Source organism: Orcinus orca, chromosome 10 (assembly GCF_937001465.1).
Source record: "Orcinus orca chromosome 10, mOrcOrc1.1, whole genome shotgun sequence".
Taxonomy (NCBI): Eukaryota; Metazoa; Chordata; class Mammalia; order Artiodactyla; family Delphinidae; genus Orcinus; species Orcinus orca.
The window spans coordinates 4,399,948-4,419,969 of record NC_064568.1 but is presented as its reverse complement, the minus strand read 5'-3'; the positions used below and the strand labels follow the sequence as shown (position 1 = coordinate 4,419,969).

The 20,022-nt window shown below is 42.2% G+C and overlaps 1 protein-coding gene across 12 annotated transcripts in view; it reads right to left on the bottom strand.

Annotated features, from left to right (window-relative positions):
• Positions 1-5,950: 5,950 nt before the first annotated feature.
• TMCC1 (transmembrane and coiled-coil domain family 1) overlaps positions 5,951-20,022 on the bottom strand; it is a 221,069-nt gene continuing 206,997 nt past the window's right edge. For 8 of the 12 annotated variants that reach the window (XM_049716022.1, XM_049716023.1, XM_049716024.1 and 5 more), the window contains 2 exons: positions 12,412-12,547; positions 5,951-9,973 (listed from right to left, as the gene is read on the bottom strand). In XM_049716022.1, coding sequence (XP_049571979.1) covers positions 9,659-9,973; positions 12,412-12,547 — 451 coding nt within the window. In that variant the 3' untranslated portion in view covers positions 5,951-9,658. Of the gene's footprint in view, positions 9,974-10,511; positions 10,663-12,410; positions 12,548-20,022 lie in introns of those variants that run through there. The other 4 variants (XM_049716027.1, XM_049716026.1, XM_033414093.2 and 1 more) reach the window with 3 other exon arrangements.

Sequence of the window (20,022 nt, the reverse complement as noted above, 5' to 3'; positions counted from 1 at the left end):
ACCTTAATAGAAAAAAAATGACCAGAAAAAAACCCCAAAAAGGACAAATAATGTATGCTACCTGGCATTTGTTCCAAATGGATCCAGTTTGAGGGGAGAGGAGGGCAGGTGTGGATGAGGCAAGATTGACCACAAGTTGGTAACTGTTGATTGGGGTTTATTACCCTATGCATTTATGGCCTATGTTTGAAAAATTCCTTAATAAAGAGTAAAATAAAAGAGTAAGAGGGCTTCCCTGGTGGCATAGTGGTTAAGAATCTGCCTGCCAATGCAGGGGACACGGGTTCGAGCCCTGGCCCAGGAAGATCCCACATGCCACGGAGCAACTAAGCCTGTGAGCCACAACTACTGAGCCCACGTTTTACAACTATTGAAGCCCGCACACCTAGAGCTCGTGCTCTGCAACAAGAGAAACCACTGCGATGAGAAGCCCGCACACCGCAACGAAGAGTAGCTCTCGCTCGCCGCAACTAGAGATAGCCCGCGTGCAGGAACGAAGACCCAAAGCAGCCAAAAAAAAAAAAGAGTAAGAGCTTGCCAGGCAGATAAATAGGGCGGGGGGGGGGTGGTGTCACTGCAAGAAGAGGGAAGAGCACATGCAAAGGAGCAGAGAAGTGAAGCAGTACAAGGCAGGAAGGGAGGAACGGGGGATGCGTGCGTGAGGACTTGGGCTGAGTCTAAGGTCACATGACTAGTGGGAGGCCAGGCTTCCTTTCTTCCTTCCTCCCTTCCTTCCCTCTCTCTCTCCTTCCTCTCTCTCTCTCTTTTCTTTTTTTAATAAAATCTTGGTTTTAAGCAGAAATAGTCTCAAAGCTGCTAGATCAGCAGTCACAAAGTCCAAGCACATATCTTACTTATTGTGGGGACTCATTCAGAATCCAGTTAACCTTACTTTGGATATAATTCTGACGAGCTGGGTTATATGGAATCCCAGCCCACAGTAGATGAAAAGCAGTTTTTAGTGGGGAAATGAAAGGCTTTTAGGTAAGGCAAGCACAGTGGCAATAATGAAATGTGACAGCCACAGCCTGGGTTGGGAAGATATGGATAGGAAAGCTTATGAAAAGAGATATTAGCATAAAAACACATAAAATGCAAATCAAGACCATGAGATACCACTTCACACCCATAGGATGGGTATAATTAAGACGTCAGATGATGACAAGTGCCGGTGAGGATGTGCAGACAGCTGGTAGGAATGTAAGATGCGTCAGCCACTTTGGAAACAGTCTGGTAGTTTCTCAAAAGGTTAAACATAGTTACTGTATGACCCAGCAATTCCACTCCCAGGTATATACCCAAGAGAAATGAGACAAAGGTCCATTCAAAAACTTGTACATGAATGTTCACAGCAACACTATTCATAATAGCTAAAAAAATGGAAACAACCCAAACATCCAACAACTGATGAATGGATAAAAATGTATATCCATACAATGCAATATTATTTAGCAGTAAAAAAGAATGAGGTACTGAAACATGCTACCACAGAGATGAACGCTGATAACATCCTAAGTGAAAAAAGCCAGTCACAAAGGACCACACATCGTGTGATTCCATTTACATAAAACGTCCAGAATCGGCAAACCTATAGATAGAAAGTAGACTAGTGGTTTCTTAGGGCTGAGAGAATAGGAGAGTGACAGTTAATGGGTGGAGGGTTCCATTTTTAGGTGATGAAAAAGGTCTGGAATTAGTGATGCTGGATGCACAACTGTCAATAAACAAAAACCACTGAATAGAACACTTTAAACGACTGAATTGAACGGTATCTCATTAAAGCTGGTACTTTCAAAAAAGAGTAAGTACAGTAGTCTGGGTTGTTTTAGTGTAGGGGCAAACAGCATAACATTCCAATTCTCCAAGTCAGTGTCTCTGGGCTGGCAACCTGGTCATGACGATTAAATGAATTTCAGCAGGAACTGTTTCATTTATGTTCTGGAAGATACCTACTGAAAACACGTAAGAGAGAACAAAATGCTTCCAGTGCATAAAGAAGTGTGATTGAGGGTCTCTGAGTCCAAATCCTGACTTTGCCATCTACTAGTGAAACGACTTGCCCATGGGATAAAACCCAAACACCTATCTGAGTTTGTTTTCATCTGCAACATGGAAATTACACCACCTCCTCTTCAGAGCAACTGTAAGAATTAGCAGTAAAACAAGTGGCACTGTGCCTGGCACAGACTAGGGATTCAACATGTAGCAATTTTAAAATTCCACTTTTCAAAGAGCACCCATTATGTGCGAGGCACCATTCCAGGCACTGAGGACACAGCCATGAACACAACAACGTCCTTACCTGTGGTTAAGAAGTCACCAGTAAAATCTATTGTTAGCCCCTCAGCCCAGTGTGTGTGCATCCATTAGCCAGCTTTTGTTCTCTATGGCTGGGATGCTCTCTTCTGTTGTTTCTATGGTCAGAGTATCCTTGACACATACTGATTACTTTTTGGTTTTCCAAACCAACTCAGGAGCCAGAGCTGGCTACAGACAGCCCAAACTCTGGCTACTGAGTCCTTCATCAGGTAAGAATGAGAGACACGATATAGTCTGAAGAGATTCAGATGAGTGAGACAGCTCCCTGCCCTCAAGGAATTCTCAGTCTATTAATAACAATAATTGAGACCATTTGTGGAGCTGGGTGAGGCACCGCACAATTATTTCATTTAATCCTCACAACCGCTCTCTAAGGTATAGTGGTTATTATAATTTATTTTCATCATGGTTTGCTGTACATTTTAATAGAGTCTCAATAACTACTGAAATGAAGTCTTCTAAAAGAATATTCCTTTGGACAGTTTAAGCATTCATTAAGACAGAAGCCTGAATAAATTTGTAAGCACTCTTGTTGTAGAATTTAATGCCAGAAGTGACATACATTTATATGTATGGAGTGAACTCTGAGCTTCCTATACCCTCACAACACCCTCACCTCCCAGATCAAATAAAAAGTTTAAGCTCCTTCCATTATAGGATCAAAAGGCAAAAGATCAAATACCTTGGACAGCATTTCTCAACCAGCCAAGTGACTTGGACGACATGAAAAGGAGGCTACTGGTTCCTTCCAGAAGGGCTATAATTGTCTTTAAACACAGGATGGGTCACTACACCACTCAACACCTTCCTGCAGCCACAGGGTAAACCTTCGGCATGGCATTCAGAATTTTTCACAACTTTTTTTTTTTTTTTTCTTGCAGTACGCGGGCCTCTCACTGCTGTGGCCTCTCCCGTTGCAGAGCACAGGCTCCGGACGCACAGGCTCAGCGGCCATGGCTCACGGGCCCAGCCGCTCCACGGCATGTGGGATCCTCTCGGACCGGGGCACGAACCCGTGTCCCCTGCATCAGCAGGCGGACTCTCAACCACCGCGCCACCAGGGAAGCCCTTTCGCAACTATTTTTAACTTTGTCCCTGATTCACATGTTCTTCCAGGCACCCTCTCAGCCATGTGAGGCTCTGATCCATTGCTTGACCCACTCACCTCGGCCTTTGTCACCTCCGTGGTTTTGCCAATACTGTTCCTTCAACTTGGAAGGCCCTCCTCACTCATCTTCACTCACCATAAACCCTCCTCCATCCAGCTTTTCCCAACTGCCCGGTCAGAACTGCTCCCTCCTCTTCGCTCCCACACATGGCTTCCAGCTCTATTACAACACAGGTTCCTCTCCCCTTGACTGAGCACATCTCCACAGCCTGGTCTGGTACACAGAGTGGCTCTCAAATGCTGTAGGATGAATGAAGGGCTGAACCGAACAGGTGGTACCAGCTGCTGCAAGCCCACCGCCCCACGTCCTGTCTGGCACTGGGATGGCCATCTGACCACAATGCCTAGAAATCCAGGGTGGCAAGAAAGCCCAACGGGTGGCCCAAACTTGGTCCAGAGCTCCTTCTAAGGCAATCCTAAAGCAAAAGGTGTTCTATTACAGTCTGGCATGAGTAACACTGTCATCTCTTTTCCACCTCTCAAGGGACCTGTTATTTTCTTTTTAAAAAGTGTTGATTTTTTAAAGATACACAAATACATTTCTATTAAGAGATTCATACTTTATAGGAGTCAAGCATGAAAGTCCTATTTCACCACCATTCCTCCCACTCCCTTTCCCAGAAGTAATTACTGGGGACAGTTTAATGTGGTTTCATTTCTGTATACTTACATACATATATTTATGCAAACAAACTATTTTGAACACACATAGACAATATACTATCTCACCACTTTTTTTTTTCCATTTAACACATTGATTTACACATGAGGCCAAACAGTTTCTACTGGATGCTTATTGGTGATTCATTTCTTTTTCTGTGAATCTTTGCCTATTTTCTACTTAGCTGACGGTTTTCTCGGTTTATATTAACTCTTTGTGGACACCCATCTTTTGTTACGTACATTGCACAGACCTGTTTTCCATCACATTCATTTACCATTTCTTAACAGTAAAACTTTGGGCAAGCCACTTAAGTTTCATTTCCTCAGCTAGACAATGAGGATGACAAGGCCTGTGTAAGACCCCGGGGAGAATTAAGTGAGAATTGCATTACAAGTACCAAACATTAAGCCCAGCATTCAGTAAGTACTCAATAAATGTTAGCTACTCTTCATTACCTAGATTTGGGGTCACAAGTTGGCTAGGAGTTTAGTTTAGCTCACGGAGTTTTAAAACACTACAGTTGCACACTTCAGGTGAGGCCGACATTTTCTAGTTGGCCACACACCCATCCCCTGCCTCTCCAGTCTGTTGTCTACACCACAGCTTCTCAGATTTATGTATCCAGCCTTCCACTCTCCAAAGTCTTTAATGGATGACAATAAATCAGGCTTTCAAATTATCAGCTGCGGTGAGGGCTGTTCTGGGTGCCCACTGTGCACTGTGAAACTCTAGGACGTGTCGTTCACAGTGTAGTTTTCTTACGGCCCCTTGGGATTGGCCGGCTTACAACCTGCACATCTGTACATGGCAGCCTGGTCCATATTTCAAGAAGTTTAGGGCATTCTCACAGCGAGTTTAAAAGTTTTCACAAGCAGCATCTCTTATTTTCACATCATCCACAAGGTAGGATCAAGATGGGTGTGATATCTCTAGTTTATAGATGGGGTAGGAGGCACAGAACTAGTAAGCCAGAAGTGTGGCCTAAACATCTCGACATTCAGATTGGGGGTGTGAAGGACCAAGTCATGAGGACCCTGTTTGGTACCCTGTCAAAGGCAAGATTAGGGACTTCCCTGGCGGTCCAGTGGTTGAGACTCTGCACTTCCACTGCAGGGGCCGCGGGTTCAATCCCTGGTCAGGGAACTAAGATCTTGCATGCCGCAGCGTGGCCAAAAAAAAAAAAGAAAATTACAAAAAGGCAAGATTAGAGCTTCTCGATTTCCAGAGACCTCCCAGAGATCACCAAAGAAAAGCCGTAGTAGAAACTACTACATCTATACCAAAACCATAGCTGGAGTTAGGCTAGAAGATAACCCCTTTCATGAATGTAGAACTTCAAACCTCAAATGCTTTATAAAGTAAGTTTTCACTCCCATCATAACATTGGTTTATTAACAAAGCCTTGTAACAATGGACAGGGATTATCATACCCATTGTGGGCATCAGATGCTGAATTTGGGGGGTACTGCCTCTCAAGAACTCCCTCCCAAGAACTCCCTCCAAAGCACTAAAAGGCAGTCCTACCGACCAGCCTAAAGGAACTGTGGCAAAATGCCAGTCTGAAGTGAAGTGTATACAATCCAGGGAGACGGTGACAGCTACCCAGCTATCAGCTATCGGTTACAGTTTTAAGATACTGGCTAAACACACACACACACACACACACACACACACACACACACACTCACTCACTCACTCACATACTCACAAAGTTTCTAATGCAGAAACTAGTGGAAAGTTTTCAGACTGACAAACTTGTCACCGGAACTGAATATGCAAAAATAAAGAGCAAAACAAACCCGAGTCCAACCACCTCGTTAATAGCTGAGGTCTTTATTTCAATTTGTATGTACAGTAAAAGTGCTGCTGAGAATCTGCAGCAACCAGACAAAACAAAAATGTAATTCTCTCTCAACAATTAGCAGCTTAAGATCTATCAACTACAGTGTTAATGTTCACACGTTCACAAGTGTCATTTCTGTACTTTTCAATTCGTGCAAGTGAGTTTTTATTCTTACACACTTTGATAAAACACACTTACAGTCTAGTAGTCAATCCTACTGAGGGCATCACCCAGCATACACGACACACAGACAGAAATGTTAACTCTTAGAGCCACGTTCAAAATCCCCAGCTTCACGTGGGGGTGGGAACCATAATTTTACCTGTGTCAGTTTTTTGATAATATTTGGTTTTGTTTTGGATGCACATTTTCTGAGGTTGAAAGGCAGCTCCTCACTGGAGCTCACTTGGAATTAAGCATTTCATCTGACTGTACCTCAAAGGAATATGAAATCAGAAACAAAACCAAATACAGCAAAGACCACATGCAAATTATGCTCATTGTTACGACATGGCTAGCAAGGAAGGCTTGATCTGAGTTTTTCTTCGTATCAGATTTTTACCTCAATTGGGTGGAGGGGGTACAGGGGAGAGAGAAAACCCCACCCAGCCAGGCAAGTGTAAAATTTAACCTACTTTTGCTTCTTAAGGAGCCAGTGGAATAGGAAGCCTTCCTTGCTAGGATGCACTGAATATCTTTCCAAAGAACTGAAATTGGAGCAGACAGAAGTGCTGTTCAACTATCATAAAAAAAGGTAAATGTTAGTCACTCTACAACCTGAACAGAGTCACCCAGGCTACCATAGTCAGCCTCACACACCAGCACTAACCAGTAATCCAGGAATGCTTCATTTCAAATGGAATGCTTGTAGTCTTTAAAAGAGAAGAAGCATTAGAGTGACAAGTTTCCATCCACAGAACTGTTAAACCATTAGAGCGAGGTTATAGAAGAGCTTTGAATAGATAAGAGAACCCAGGAACAGCCACAATGCAAAGAAGCTCAAAGGCAACAGGTATAGGCAGCACAAAGTGGAAGGAAGGCAAGAAAATAGATGCACGGTTACAAACAGCATTAAATGCAGACAACTGTTGGGCCTGGTGAATAATCAAGGGACAAGAGATCTAGAAAGCCATTACCGTGCCTGACCTAGCCTGGAGGTCCTTCCGAGGACATTTTGAGAATGGAGGACGGACAGTCAGCGCGGGCCTGTTTGGCTGGGAGCTCAGGGGGCTTTCCAGAGGTGAAAACCTTCCTTTGACAGAAACTGTCCCAAGGCAAATGGGAACAATTTCAATCCATCTAGCCAGTGACTTCCAGTGCCCACAATACTTCGTAGTCTCTACACAGTTCACGGGACTCAGAAGTTCTGTCTTAGAAAAACTGGAGGATTGTGGCTAGAGCATCTTTCCAATAACTTTGTGGGACTGTCTTTCCCTCACTAAAGCACAAAATTAGGAAAAACTGTGCTAGTTCGACAAGGTCATGGTGTCCTTTGGCACTTCTGCCTAAAGTCACTGCAATACCTTTAGGCAAAGTTAACATTGTAAATACATAGGCTTGAGAACAATTTGTTTTTGGCCTGAACATAAATTGGCTCCAATTATTTTTTAAAAGAAAAATCACCCCTGTGGTGCCTGCTCTGGGCACTGATTTTGAGAGGTCAACAGAGCTAACAGGTGTACTACAATCATTGGGGGATGGAGTGAAGATTGGGGTACCTGAGTTAAAATATGAAAATGATTATGGAAACAACATGCTGTTTCTGAGAAGGCCAGCCTGCCAAGCCACAGGAGGCTGGAGCTGTCATGTAAGCCATCCTCTCAGACAGACAGGCAGTGTTAACCCAGCTCCAGAAGAATTTCCTGGTATAGGGGAGATGGGCAGGGCATGCTTTGCTACTCTTTTCAGGGCAAAGTATGTGCCCCTTGCTCATCACCTGGTTGCACAGAACAGAGGCCAAGAGGCAACAGCATTTGTGATTCAATACTATGAATACGAAAAGGTTGGCCAAGCTTTCTAGATAGGCTCTAAAAGCCCAAGTTCCGCCAGGATGGTAGAACTGGTTATAGGATGGCGAAGAAGGCTCAGTCCATTTTTCTAAACTGTCTATAAAGGTCCACTGAGCATAGTTATGTTAACAAGTCAGTTTAGATGAAGAGGACGCTGACAACATTTTACACCCCAAACGTGAGTCCTTCTAACCTGACATTTGCTTTTCTGCTCTTTAGGGAGAAATCACCTTCAGTTGATTCTCTTGGGCAGACAGAATAAAGCTTTGAAATTAAAGATGCTGGGCCCAAAATGCAGACAGAAGATTCCACATCACTTTGGTTTCAGTAATTAGGGGGTGTTAAAAAATGAACTAAGAAAACACAAGGAATTATTTATGACTCTCATAGTACAGTCTCAATTTTTCCTACAGATAATCCCAGCCCAAAGTCACTGGGTAAACATATTGTTGGGGCAAAAAAAATCTCTACCCTATCATGCTGGCTTGTGGAAACAGCCTCCCCCTCTCCCTGCGCACCCCTTTCCTCTCCAACCAAGCCAAGCCCATAAAGTGGTGGTGTGGGGTGGCAGGACACCAAAAAGCAGGAGCAGCAGCCAGAGGATGGAGTTTAAGCTGGGTCTCAAAACAAGGGTGTCAGAGGGTGGCATTTACAGCAAGTGTTCCTTTACTCAAATTGTTTCAAGACAAAAGGGAGCAGCACACTTAAATATCCACACATTTCTTCATTTAAAAACATCACTTCTTTATTTCAAAGGAAAAAATAAAAGACCCTCCCAACCCTTTCCAAAAAAACCCAATAATAATAATAACAATAATAAAAAATCCTATTAGAAACCATAAGGAAGCACTGAGAGTTTGAGTATTACATTCTTCAAGTATGCTGTTCAGATTTTTTGTTTTTTAAATTGGTGACTATACACATATTTAAAAAAACCTTAAAAGTGCGGCCATGGGATTTGCTTAAAGTTAAGTATTTAGAGGGCTACTTCAAAATACTGTAGTAGGACTGTGCAGTGATCCTTTGGGGCGTGATGCTCTCACTTGTGTATCCTAGCAAAGGTTAAGGGACCAGGTTCAAAAGTGATCATACTTCCAGGGTTACCATGAGTGGCCAACTTGGGTGAGAAAGCCAGGGAGATCCATGTGTTCTTCCACGGACAAGGAAAATCCACCCTGAATCCAGAAATTCAGACATGGAATGTGGTAGGACTTCACAGTAAAGTTAGTCTGGGAGGGGGAGAGGTGATGAGCCCAGACAAGGCAGGGTGTTAGGTTTAACTGGTTTCCCTAATCAGGTTTTCGCATCTTTTTAGTGGATTTTAGTGCAGTCCTTCAAGCCACAATTTAGAATGCCCTTCAGTGTGCTCCAGATTGTTGGTTCATGTTAAAGGACTGTTTAAGATCTGCATCCCAAGGAAAATCATGCTACATAAAAATGATCCAAGATTTTTGCCCAAAAAACTTCTTGGATAAAATCTAAAAAATACTATTGCAATTGCGTCTTTTGAAGAAAAAAACATTATTCTAAATGTAAACAGATTCACTCAACTCTTTTGTTGTTGTAGAAAACTTCAGAGTAGGTAAGTTGCTGTCTAATTCTTCGCCGCATGCACTCGCCAGAGGGTAGGGGAGCACTGCCTTCTTGTGCCAGCATCATCTGGAGGAGGAAAAGAACCGTTCCACGTAGCTGAAGAGGGCATCCCAGTGCTTCCAGAGAAAGGCAATGAAAACCACAAGGAATAAAGTGCTGAACGTCCTGTTGCGAGTCTTCATGAGGGGAACCACGCAGTTGGCTACCGTGGAGACAAAGACCAGAAGGACTGCCATGACCGCCAGGAGGATGTTGATGAGTTTGCCCAGAAGGTTCCGGGCAGTGGCATTCTCCAGCCCTTCCAGCTGTACCACCTGCTGCTGCTGCTGCTGCAACTCCATCTTGGAGATGCGGGTCTGGCACGCCTCCAGGGCCTCCTGTGGGCCAGACAGGGAAGAGTTAAGCTTTCTGCTCACAAGTACTCTGAATAGCTGACATGCCCCTTGGGCAGGCCAGATGCATCTTGAGCCACGCCAATGATTTAAAATATGCTAGAGTCTTGAATGTGAGAGGCCAAATGCATAACTCACAATTCAAGTAACTATTATACACCTAAACTGCCTTCCATCGCATTCCTGTGGGACAGCTCACAGGAAGCAGTTGCCACAATTAGATTTGGTCTTGAATATTTTAATAACAAGATCTCAAATATATGATTTTCTCTTTTCTTCCATTTAAAAATTATTAAGTTGCACAGGACACACATAATTGTTCAACATAAAAACATTTCAAATAGGACACAAAGGCAGTCTCTCTTGGTATTTTCCTCAGTTCCAGTCCCTGCCCTTGACATAACTCTGTCAATTTGGTGTGTGTTCATCCTTTCACCCGTGTTTAGGTCTCTACACGTATGTCCCTAGGGATATGCGTGGAATTATTTAAAAACTGTCTGCCTTAATGACAACAGTGCCATGCCCTAGGACTGATCCACAGCTGGCTTTTTTCACTTGACAGCGGGTCCTGGAGATCTGTCCGTGTCAACGCGTAGAGGCCCACCTAGTTCTTTTTAACGGCTACCTAGCATTTATAGCTTGGATATGTCACAGTTTATTCAGCCAGTTCCCTACTGGAGAGACACAGGTTATTTCCAACTTTCCCACTATAACAATGGAGAGGTGAACATTCTTTGGACATCCCTGTACACACTACCTGGTGTTTTTCAAGTTAAATAACTCCCTGGCATCAGGGGAAAGGGCTCCCTGCTCTGTCTTCTTAAGAAGAGTTGATCTCTGTGAAGAGGACAGACACTATGCCCAAACACTTGACCAAACATTTCAGGTGATCTGCTCCTCTCAAGGCCATAATCTTGACCCATGAGTTTATATAAAATTTACCATAACACTCAGAGGACAGAACCTATTTCCTTAGCAATGGTCAGATACCCTCCAAAGCTCAGCAGTGGTGGGAGCCCTGGGTTTTTCTGATCTTGGTTTCAGTGGGCCCTGGTTTCCTGGGATTTGAGGTGAAGGCTAGGCAACTTCAGACTGAAGCTAAGCTAGAGAATGGACATACAACAGATACATTCCAGCCCAGAATGACCTTGGGGAAAAAAACTAAAACGTAAGCAGAATTCCGGGGCATGGAGAAGATGGCATCTGGGCAAATGATCTAGACATTCCCTTGATTCTTTGTAATAAAAGTTTCCCGGACCAGTTCCCTTCTCTAAGACTAGTTTATTTCAAGATGCTTTCATATGAAACCACCAACTGTTTTCTTAGAAATATCTCCCAAATGGGATGAGTAAAAGTTAAATATCGTATTTTCCCAGAGATTAAACTAGAGGAGTATTAGCCTTAAACATTATTGCCTCATGTGTTATTCTTGTAAACTGCCTGGCAATGCACCTTAAAAGGTTTGGATTTGGCAGCTAGCACAAAAGCCCCCTTTACCATAGAAGAAGATAGGTAAGATGGCCCTGAGACGTGTCACAGCAGCTCCTGAAGCAGCAACGAACAGACGTAACACATGTGCTTTTCCATGTACTGAGACAACTGTGATCCTAAGAAACATTTCCTAAGAACGCAAGCAAGCATACCACCTCCAAATGTCATACACTTTTGAGAAATGCACCTCATCTGAAGAGCAGGCGTATTACAGTTGGTATAAGCTTCTCAATATTCTACCCTCTCCATCCTTTTTTCCCATAAACATTTTTTTTTATTGTGGTAAAATACACGTAAAATTTACCACTTTAATCATCTTAAATTTACCACTTTAATCATTTAATTCTTTAAGAATTAAATGCTTTAATTCAGAAGCATTTAGTAAATTCACAATGTTATGCAACCATCACTACTATTAAATTCCAGAACATTTTCATCATCCCCAAAATAAACCCCTACCTTTTACCTATCACTCCCTTCCCCCTTCCCTTAGTTTCTGACAACCACTAACCTACTTTCTCTCTCCACAGATTTGCTTATTTTAGACATTTCTTATAAATGGAATCATACACTATGTGGCCTTTTGTGACTGGCTTCTTTCACTGAGCGTAATGTTTCAGGGTGGATCCATATCGTAGCATGTATCAGTACTTCATTCCTTTTTTTCTTTTTTTATTGTGGTAAAATACGTATAACATAAAATTTACCATCTTAACTATTCTTAAGTGTACAGTTCAGTGGTATTAAACATTTATAATGCTGTGCAACCATCACCACCATTTATCTCCATAGCTCTTTCATCTTATAAAATTGAAACCCTGGACCCATTAAACAATAACCCACCCCCCATCCCCCTAATGCCTTAGCCCCTGGAAACCAACATTCTACTTTCTGTTAGCCTTTTGCTTTTACACCTGATCCTTCATGCTAACCTGAATGTCCCGAGCCCGTTCATAGGACTGATATGCAATTTTCTCTTCCATGCTGGCCAATTCCTGCTTCAAGTTCAAGATTTCATTCTGGTGGAGCTCTGTTAGGTCATTTAGTTGTTCTTCTAATCGTTCACATCTAAGAAGGGGGAAAAGTTAAATTTTTTATGCATTCTATATTTTTCTTGGTATTGTTCACATCCAATCCCCAAAATCCATTCTGCAAAGGAAGAAAATAAAAGCACAAAGAAATTAAGTGAGTGGCCTGAGGTAACAGGGCATGCTAGTGGGTACAGCTCTTAGTGCCTGGAATGGACAGCTTGTCACAAGGCCATATCATAGCAGCAACATGGCTCTTCCACATCTCTCAACACACGGTATTTGTAGTGAGGCCAGCAGCCCTGATTAGCTTTAAGCATACCCATTATAAACGAGGCAGTTCTTATTCTGCTCTGAGCAGTACATGGGAGAGGCAAAAACTACAGCAACATTAAGCAGGTCTTATCAGAAGATAAACAGCACATAAATGGAAACTGACCTTCTGGCAATCACCAGTAGCTTATTCCAACACCCGGCAGGTCACTCACCTGTATGTTCATTATTCAGAGCCCATCATCACTATAGCCAAGCACAGTGTCTGTGACAGTGTCAACAGATATTTACTGAGAGCCTTCTGTGTGCCCGGTATGTTCAAAGTGCTGCGGACACTGTGGTAATAAGCAAGACAGAACGCCTGCCCTCAGTTTACGTTCTGCAGTCGGGGTGGAAGGCAAGAAAACCAAGATGACCGCAGGCATGGATAAGTAAACCAGGAAAGATCAGTATGGGCATATGGCAGAGTGCCCAGTGGCTGACGAAGCTGGAATGGTCAGGGAAGGCCTCTCCCCCATTCAATGCTCTAAACAATGAGAGCTGAAACCTGAGTGATGACATGAAAAAGCCCCGTGAAGCTGTGAGGGGAAGAGTATCTTAAAGCAGAAGGAATTGCAAGTATAAAGGTCTCAAGATGGGAATTAGCTTGGCAGGTTTTAGGGACAAGAAGTAGGGACAGTGTGGCTGCAGGTGAGTAAAAAACTGTGAGAATGCAGGGAGATAAGGTTACTCAGGAGGAAGGATCATTTTGTTCATCTTGCACCTCTAGCATTTAGGACTACATATGAAAAGGTTTATTCTACATAAATATGGGACCTGGGCAGGGCATCTGAGGACCAGTAGGATTGGAACAGTTTTAAAGGAAGAGATCAGAGATTCCGGGTGGAAAAAGAACACAGGTAAAGGACAGGAGGTGGAAATGTACAGGCTAACTGGAACAGTAGACCTAAGTTGGAGAAAAAAAAGGAAATCTGCCCGTAAAAGGTAGGTAGGGGAGTGGAGATTCTGGAATAGACAGTACAAGGGCCCAAAGCACACTGCTGGGCGGGGGTGGAGTACGGTGTGGTGACATGATGAACACGGTGTTTTAAGAAACTGGGTTGTCTGCTAGTGGTGAAGCTTGGGGCAGGTTGTGGGTGGAGTTCAAGGAACCAAAAAAGGAGCTAAGTAGGTAGGAGAAAGGTTGACGACTACACACTAAGAAGCCTAGAAAGGGAAGAATAAAAACAGGTCTAGCTTAGGGCTACTAGAATGGAAGCGTCTCAGTCAGACAGAGGGCTCATCCAAACAGGAGAATATATACAGTTGGGGTTCCACATCCTGCAGGTTCCACCAACCTCGGAATGAAAATATTTAGGAAAAAAAAATTCCACCAAGTTCCAAAATGCAAAACTTGAGTTTGCTGTGCGCCAGCAAATATTTACATAGCATTTCCATTGTATTTGGTATTATATGTACTCTAGAGGTGATTTAAAGTATGTGGGAGGATGTGCATAGGTTATATAAGGGACTTGAGCATCTGCAGATTTTGGTATCCATGGGGGTGGAGTAGGGGGAATGTGTGTCCCGGAACCGATGCCCCGCAGATGCTACCGCTGAGTGCTGCCCAGGCAAGCACACACCTAACACTAGCATGTGAGTCTCAGCAGACTTCGTATTAAAAAAATAAAAATGTCAGAACAAACTCAAACATTTAAAACTACCCTCCCTTTTCCTCTTGTTTTTAACCACATGTATAGTACACAAACTTTTAAGGAATACATGCAAGTTCTCTGTTCAAGGTAATTTTTATGTGGTGGCATCACCAACATTCTCCCTTCTAATAATTGTATAATGAATAATTATATATTCATTTATATCCTAAATTCCATTCCTTCTCTATGAAACAAGGATTAAAAAAAAGGTGCAGCTGACCCTTTTTACTATGTTACTGAATCCTATTTAGTTCTCCTGTGTCCTTGATAAGAATCTTTGTGCTGTTTTCTTTCCCACTGAAACTGTCACTAAAGTGACTGAACAATTGATCAGAAAGGTTTCCACTTTTTGTCCGTAACTAGGGCGGATTCTCTGTGACTCTGCCTTCTCTTTTCACTTTATCTGTGACCCTGGGCATGCTCAGAAACAGATGCCACCTCTGGAGTTGATTTTCCACCAAATTTTAAGTTCAACAAATGCCACAAGATTGTGTTAATATATTGTCTTTTTATGATTGTCCTATTAAGCTCATCGTTTGTGGTGTTTTCAGTGTTCGATGATTTCGTTATTCTTTCTCCTCACCACAGAGGGGCTAGACACTTTTAAAAAGTGGTGTTCCATTGTGTCAGTCCCTTGGGATTTAAGGGAAGGGCTGGGCCTGGCAGCAAAGAACTGTCCTAAGCTAAGGATTAATGTGGGGTGGCAGGGAGGGGAGCCTGGTGGTAGTGGCAACCAGCCTGCATGCTGATGAAAGCAGACCCAGATGACATCTTTGGCATGTGTTCCATAGGCTACCACCTCAACCCCTTAGCCCACAAATTGTATAGTCTTTCAGGCCTTTCAGGAATGTTGGAGAATCTTATTTGATATTAAACATGGCTCACAAATACCATTAGAACAAATTAAAAAGTAATAGCAGCAGCTACCATTTATTCAGTGCCTACTATGTAAATTAACTTCCACAACCCCAAGAAGGGAGTAGGTATTATCTTCACTTTACAGATGAGGAAGCTGTAGCTCAGAGAGGTAAAGAGACTTGCCCAAGGGCACACAGAAATTAAGCAGGGGAGCAAAGATTTGAATCCAGGTTGGTTTGACTTTAAAGCCAAAGTTCTTAACCTCTGTGCTATGATGCCACTTTGAAACAATTCAAGAAGCCCAGATAAACTAATTCCCTTCATAAGTAAGAAATGTGAGTCAGGTCTAAAGCTGATCCAAATCACATAGCCACAAAGGGGCCTGGACAGTACTACACTGATGTGATGGTTTGAAGCTTTATGTCAAGGTGGAGTCAATGGGAGGAGGAGTGTAAAAAAAAGATTATGGACCTAGAATAAGAAAGAAGATAATAACAAGTGTCGGTGAGGACGTGGAGATTTCGAACCCTGGTATACTGCTGGTGCAACTGTTCTGGAAAATAAATTTGGCAGCTCCTCAAAGAGCTAAACATAGAGTTACCATATGCTTCAGAAATCCCACTCCAGGTATACACCAAAGAGAAATGAAGACTTATTTCCACTCAAAATTTGTACACAAATGTTCACAGGAGCATTATTTATAATGGCCCCGAAGTGGAAACAACTATCAACTGGCGAGTGGATATATAAAGTGTGGTCTATTCATACAATGCAGTATCATTTGGAAAGAAAAAGAAACAAAGTAATGACACATGCTACAATATGGATGAGCCTTGAAAATACTATGTTAAGTGAAGCATGCCAGTAAGAAAGACCTGAAAAATGTATGATTCCATGTATATGAAATATTCAAAATAGGCAAATCTATAGAGACAGAAAGATTAATGGTTGCCAGGGGCTGGGGCAGGACTGAGAAGATTGGAGACTGATGAAAATGTCCTAAGTAGATTATGGTGATGGTTGCATATATCTATGAATATACTAAAACAATTGATTTGCGTATCTCAATAAAGCTGTTAAGAAAAATTATGGATGCCTGTAGTTTACTTTGAAATGCATCAAAAAAATACAACAGATAAAGGATGGACAGATGGAAAGATATACAATAAGACAATATTGTAAAATGTAGAATCTAAGAGTTGGGTGTATGGATGTTCACTGTACAATTTTTTTCAAGTCTGCAGTGTGTTTGAAAATTTTATAATAAACATTGGGAAAAAATGATTATAGGTGTTATAGCCAGGAGCACTTGGGTTTGATTTCTGGTTCTACCGCTCAAAGTTGCATAGCAAGTTCCTTCATCTATAAACTGAGGGTAATAATCTCTACCTTGTATATGCATTTGAGTACACAGGAGGTGTTAAAAAATGTCTCTCTCCTTTCCATCTTCACAGTCTACTAAGAACACACTGGCCCTTTCGAAAATGTTTCTACTGCATTATGAAGAAGGCATCGCGTGAGTACGTGCTCCCTGAAAGGAATTCATGGGCAATTTGAAAACCTTTTTAACTAACCAAATATTTCCTGTGGTGACTGACTCATGGCCTTAGTCTCATCTTAGGCTCATCGGCAGTCCACATCACTGTGCTAACTACAAAATAAATCCAATATCTCACACCCTGTTTTACATGTCTCTAAGATGATCACTATTTCACATACCTCCCCCTTCCCCTTTAGAGTTGTTAAAATCAGTAGGTTACAAAGAGAAATACACCACAAACAGTTAAAGTATTGTTTGAAAGATAAAAATAAGTTCCCTGACTATAAAGAATCTTAAATTCTAGGGATGAGAAAAAGCCTACTTAAATCTCTTTCCATCAAGGAACTATTTCTACAACATCCCTGACAAGCAATCTCTCTGTGAACACCTCTAGTGGCAGGGTATGGTTTTTCCTAAGGCAGTTGTTTTCACTGCTAGATAGATACAGCTATCCATCTAAAACTGAACTAAAACCTAGCGACTCATAACTCTCACCTCAAGCCCCCTCTCTCATCTACATTACCTGTGATACCTGCATTCAGCAATAGGAGATAGTTCCCTATGGATTTCCACACAACTAATCCCTAAAGTCCTGACCGCACACGCATCTGTCAGTATCATTTTTTTTTTTTTTTTTTGCGGTACGCAGGCCTCTCACTGTTGTGGCCTCTGCCGTTGCGGAGCACAGGCTCCGGTCGCGCAGGCTCAGCGGCCATGGCTCACGGGCCCAGCTGCTCCACGGCACGTGGGATCCTCCCAGACCAGGGCACGAACCCACGTCCCCTGCATCGGCAGGCGGACTCTCAACCACTGCGCCACCAGGGAAGCCCTGTCAGTATCATTTTTGAACTCAGGCTGCTGACTGGATTCTTTCAACTCATCTCTCTTGCCTTATGTTATTTGTAAAGATAAGCCTGTCTTCTATTGCACTTGTCTTCATCCTGGGTGAAGACACAAAAGGCAGGAGGTAAGGGCAAGGCCACTCAGAGCTTAGAGTTTGCTGCTAGAGAGTATCTCAGCCCCTAAGCCTGGTAACTGTCCTTGCTAGGGTGATATACATTTTGTTGTATATCATAAAAGGTCAGGTGAGAAGAAGAAAGAATAAGTCAGCCTATTTTGTAATTTTTGCCTAGGGCTCAGGAATTTCATACATAAACCTCTAATTGAAAAGCAAAATCGCATTTGCATTTGTGTTTTATTTATCCTCATGCTCTTGTGAGCACCCATCAATTTAAGGGGACAGGAATAAAGTGAACAGAAACTTGCCAGGTGGCAAGTGACAGGCAGATTAGGGTATAAGAAATGTTTTTTCTCCCAAACTTTTAACACTTTAACATTCCTTTGAAATGCAACCCTTGAATCCTATATTTTCTTCCCGAATTTTAGATCCAAATTGATGTAGACATTAAGAATTTTCAATATATATAATTTTAAGTCCCCACCTTAATTAGATTTACCAACACGCTTTATTGATTTCTTTCACCAATGGTGTGAGTTCATGTTTTTTCTTCTTGAAATATATCCTGTAGTATTTCTTTCAGCAAGGTTTTATAAGAGGTAATTTTTATCTACATGAGTCTGAAAGTGTCTTGATTTTATCCTCTTCCTTGAATAATGAATCAGGTGGACAGAGCAGCCTACATGTAGTTATTCTTCCCTAGCACTTGGAAGGTATCGTTCTGTTGTTCTCTGGCAGTATAATGTCTCATTTATTTTGTCTGTTTCACAGTGGGTTTCTTTCATCAACTAGATTTCCTTGTGACATTTGCAGCTTTTGTTTGAGAGTATTTTATGGAGTTCCCTCCTGCATGTATCTCTTTCAGGTTCCTTTTTGGGCTGTTTCATGGCTTTGGTTTGTGACAAAACATGTTTTGGATACTTACACCTATGAACAGCTAAGATGATTTATTAAATAACACCTGAGGCTGCCCCTCAGATTTTTTAACCCATTTGTGAAAGGAGAAATTCTATAATTATTTAACGCTATGCATGAGTATGTAATACTATATATAAATAATGGAGTACTTGCAAAAGTCCTCAGCACTTGTTTCTAACTCTTGAAGCTTATAAACCAATGTTTGTCATATAATGGTCATTAACATGTCACAGATTCTGGAAGCCATTTTAGGACCGAATTTTGTTCACTCCACATTATATCTAAAGGCTCTCCACCTTCACTGCTTCTGCTTTGCACCTTCTTTTGACTTAGGGATGTTTTTATGCTGTGTTATGCAGTTTGTACAAGCCGATGTATCAGCTCATCCAGGTTTTGGACTCAAATCCTGGCTCTGCGACACACTGGTGTGAGTGACCCTGTTCATCTGTTAAGAAGAAATCTATCTACTCCAAAGGGCAACTGTGTGGATTACATAGGAGGTAGATGCCTGGCAAAAAAGGCTACAACCCCTAGGTGAGGTGGTTCAAAGGCACCGCTTGTCGACTGCCATGTGATCCCAAGTACTACTATATGGCTCCACTGTTCACGGCTTCCTGCTTCTGATTTTTTCCTCTAATCCTTCATTTCTTCATCTATCTCCACATTCTCAATTTCATATATTCTGGAATTTTCATTGTTTCCAGTATATTCATGTTGTTTTTTCTATGACATCACACAAATGGGCACACATTCTGTCCTTCTCAACTCTGGGCACAAGCCTCTTCTTACTTCCTCACCAGCAGGGCCAGCACAAGCATACAAATGGCTCCTGCCATTATCTGGCTCAAGTCTGCCAGATAATTCAACTAGTTCCATTCACTGGCCTGTTCCAAGCTGTCCTTTAAATTGATAAAAAACCTCCTATCTACCTTCCTTTCATGGCATGTGTTTTGTATGTGTGTGAAGGAAAGTCTCTTAAATAAATTTTAGCTGATCTTTGCAAATCTTCAGAAAGAGTTGAGTAGAAAGTGCTAATCCTTACCATGGATTACCATACCCTTGTAGAAAATGAAGTCTTTCAGAAGTTGAACAATTTACTCACAGTTACGTGGGAATTAACAGCAAGATCTCCTCAAGCTGAGTCTTCCTAAATGGGAAAAACTCCAATGGGGTAATTATCGCTCCCAAAGATAGCACTTTATTAGCAAATAGTTAAATAGCAAAGTAGCATTTCGGTAAGTAAAATGAGCTCCATTTTCCCACAGATGAAACAC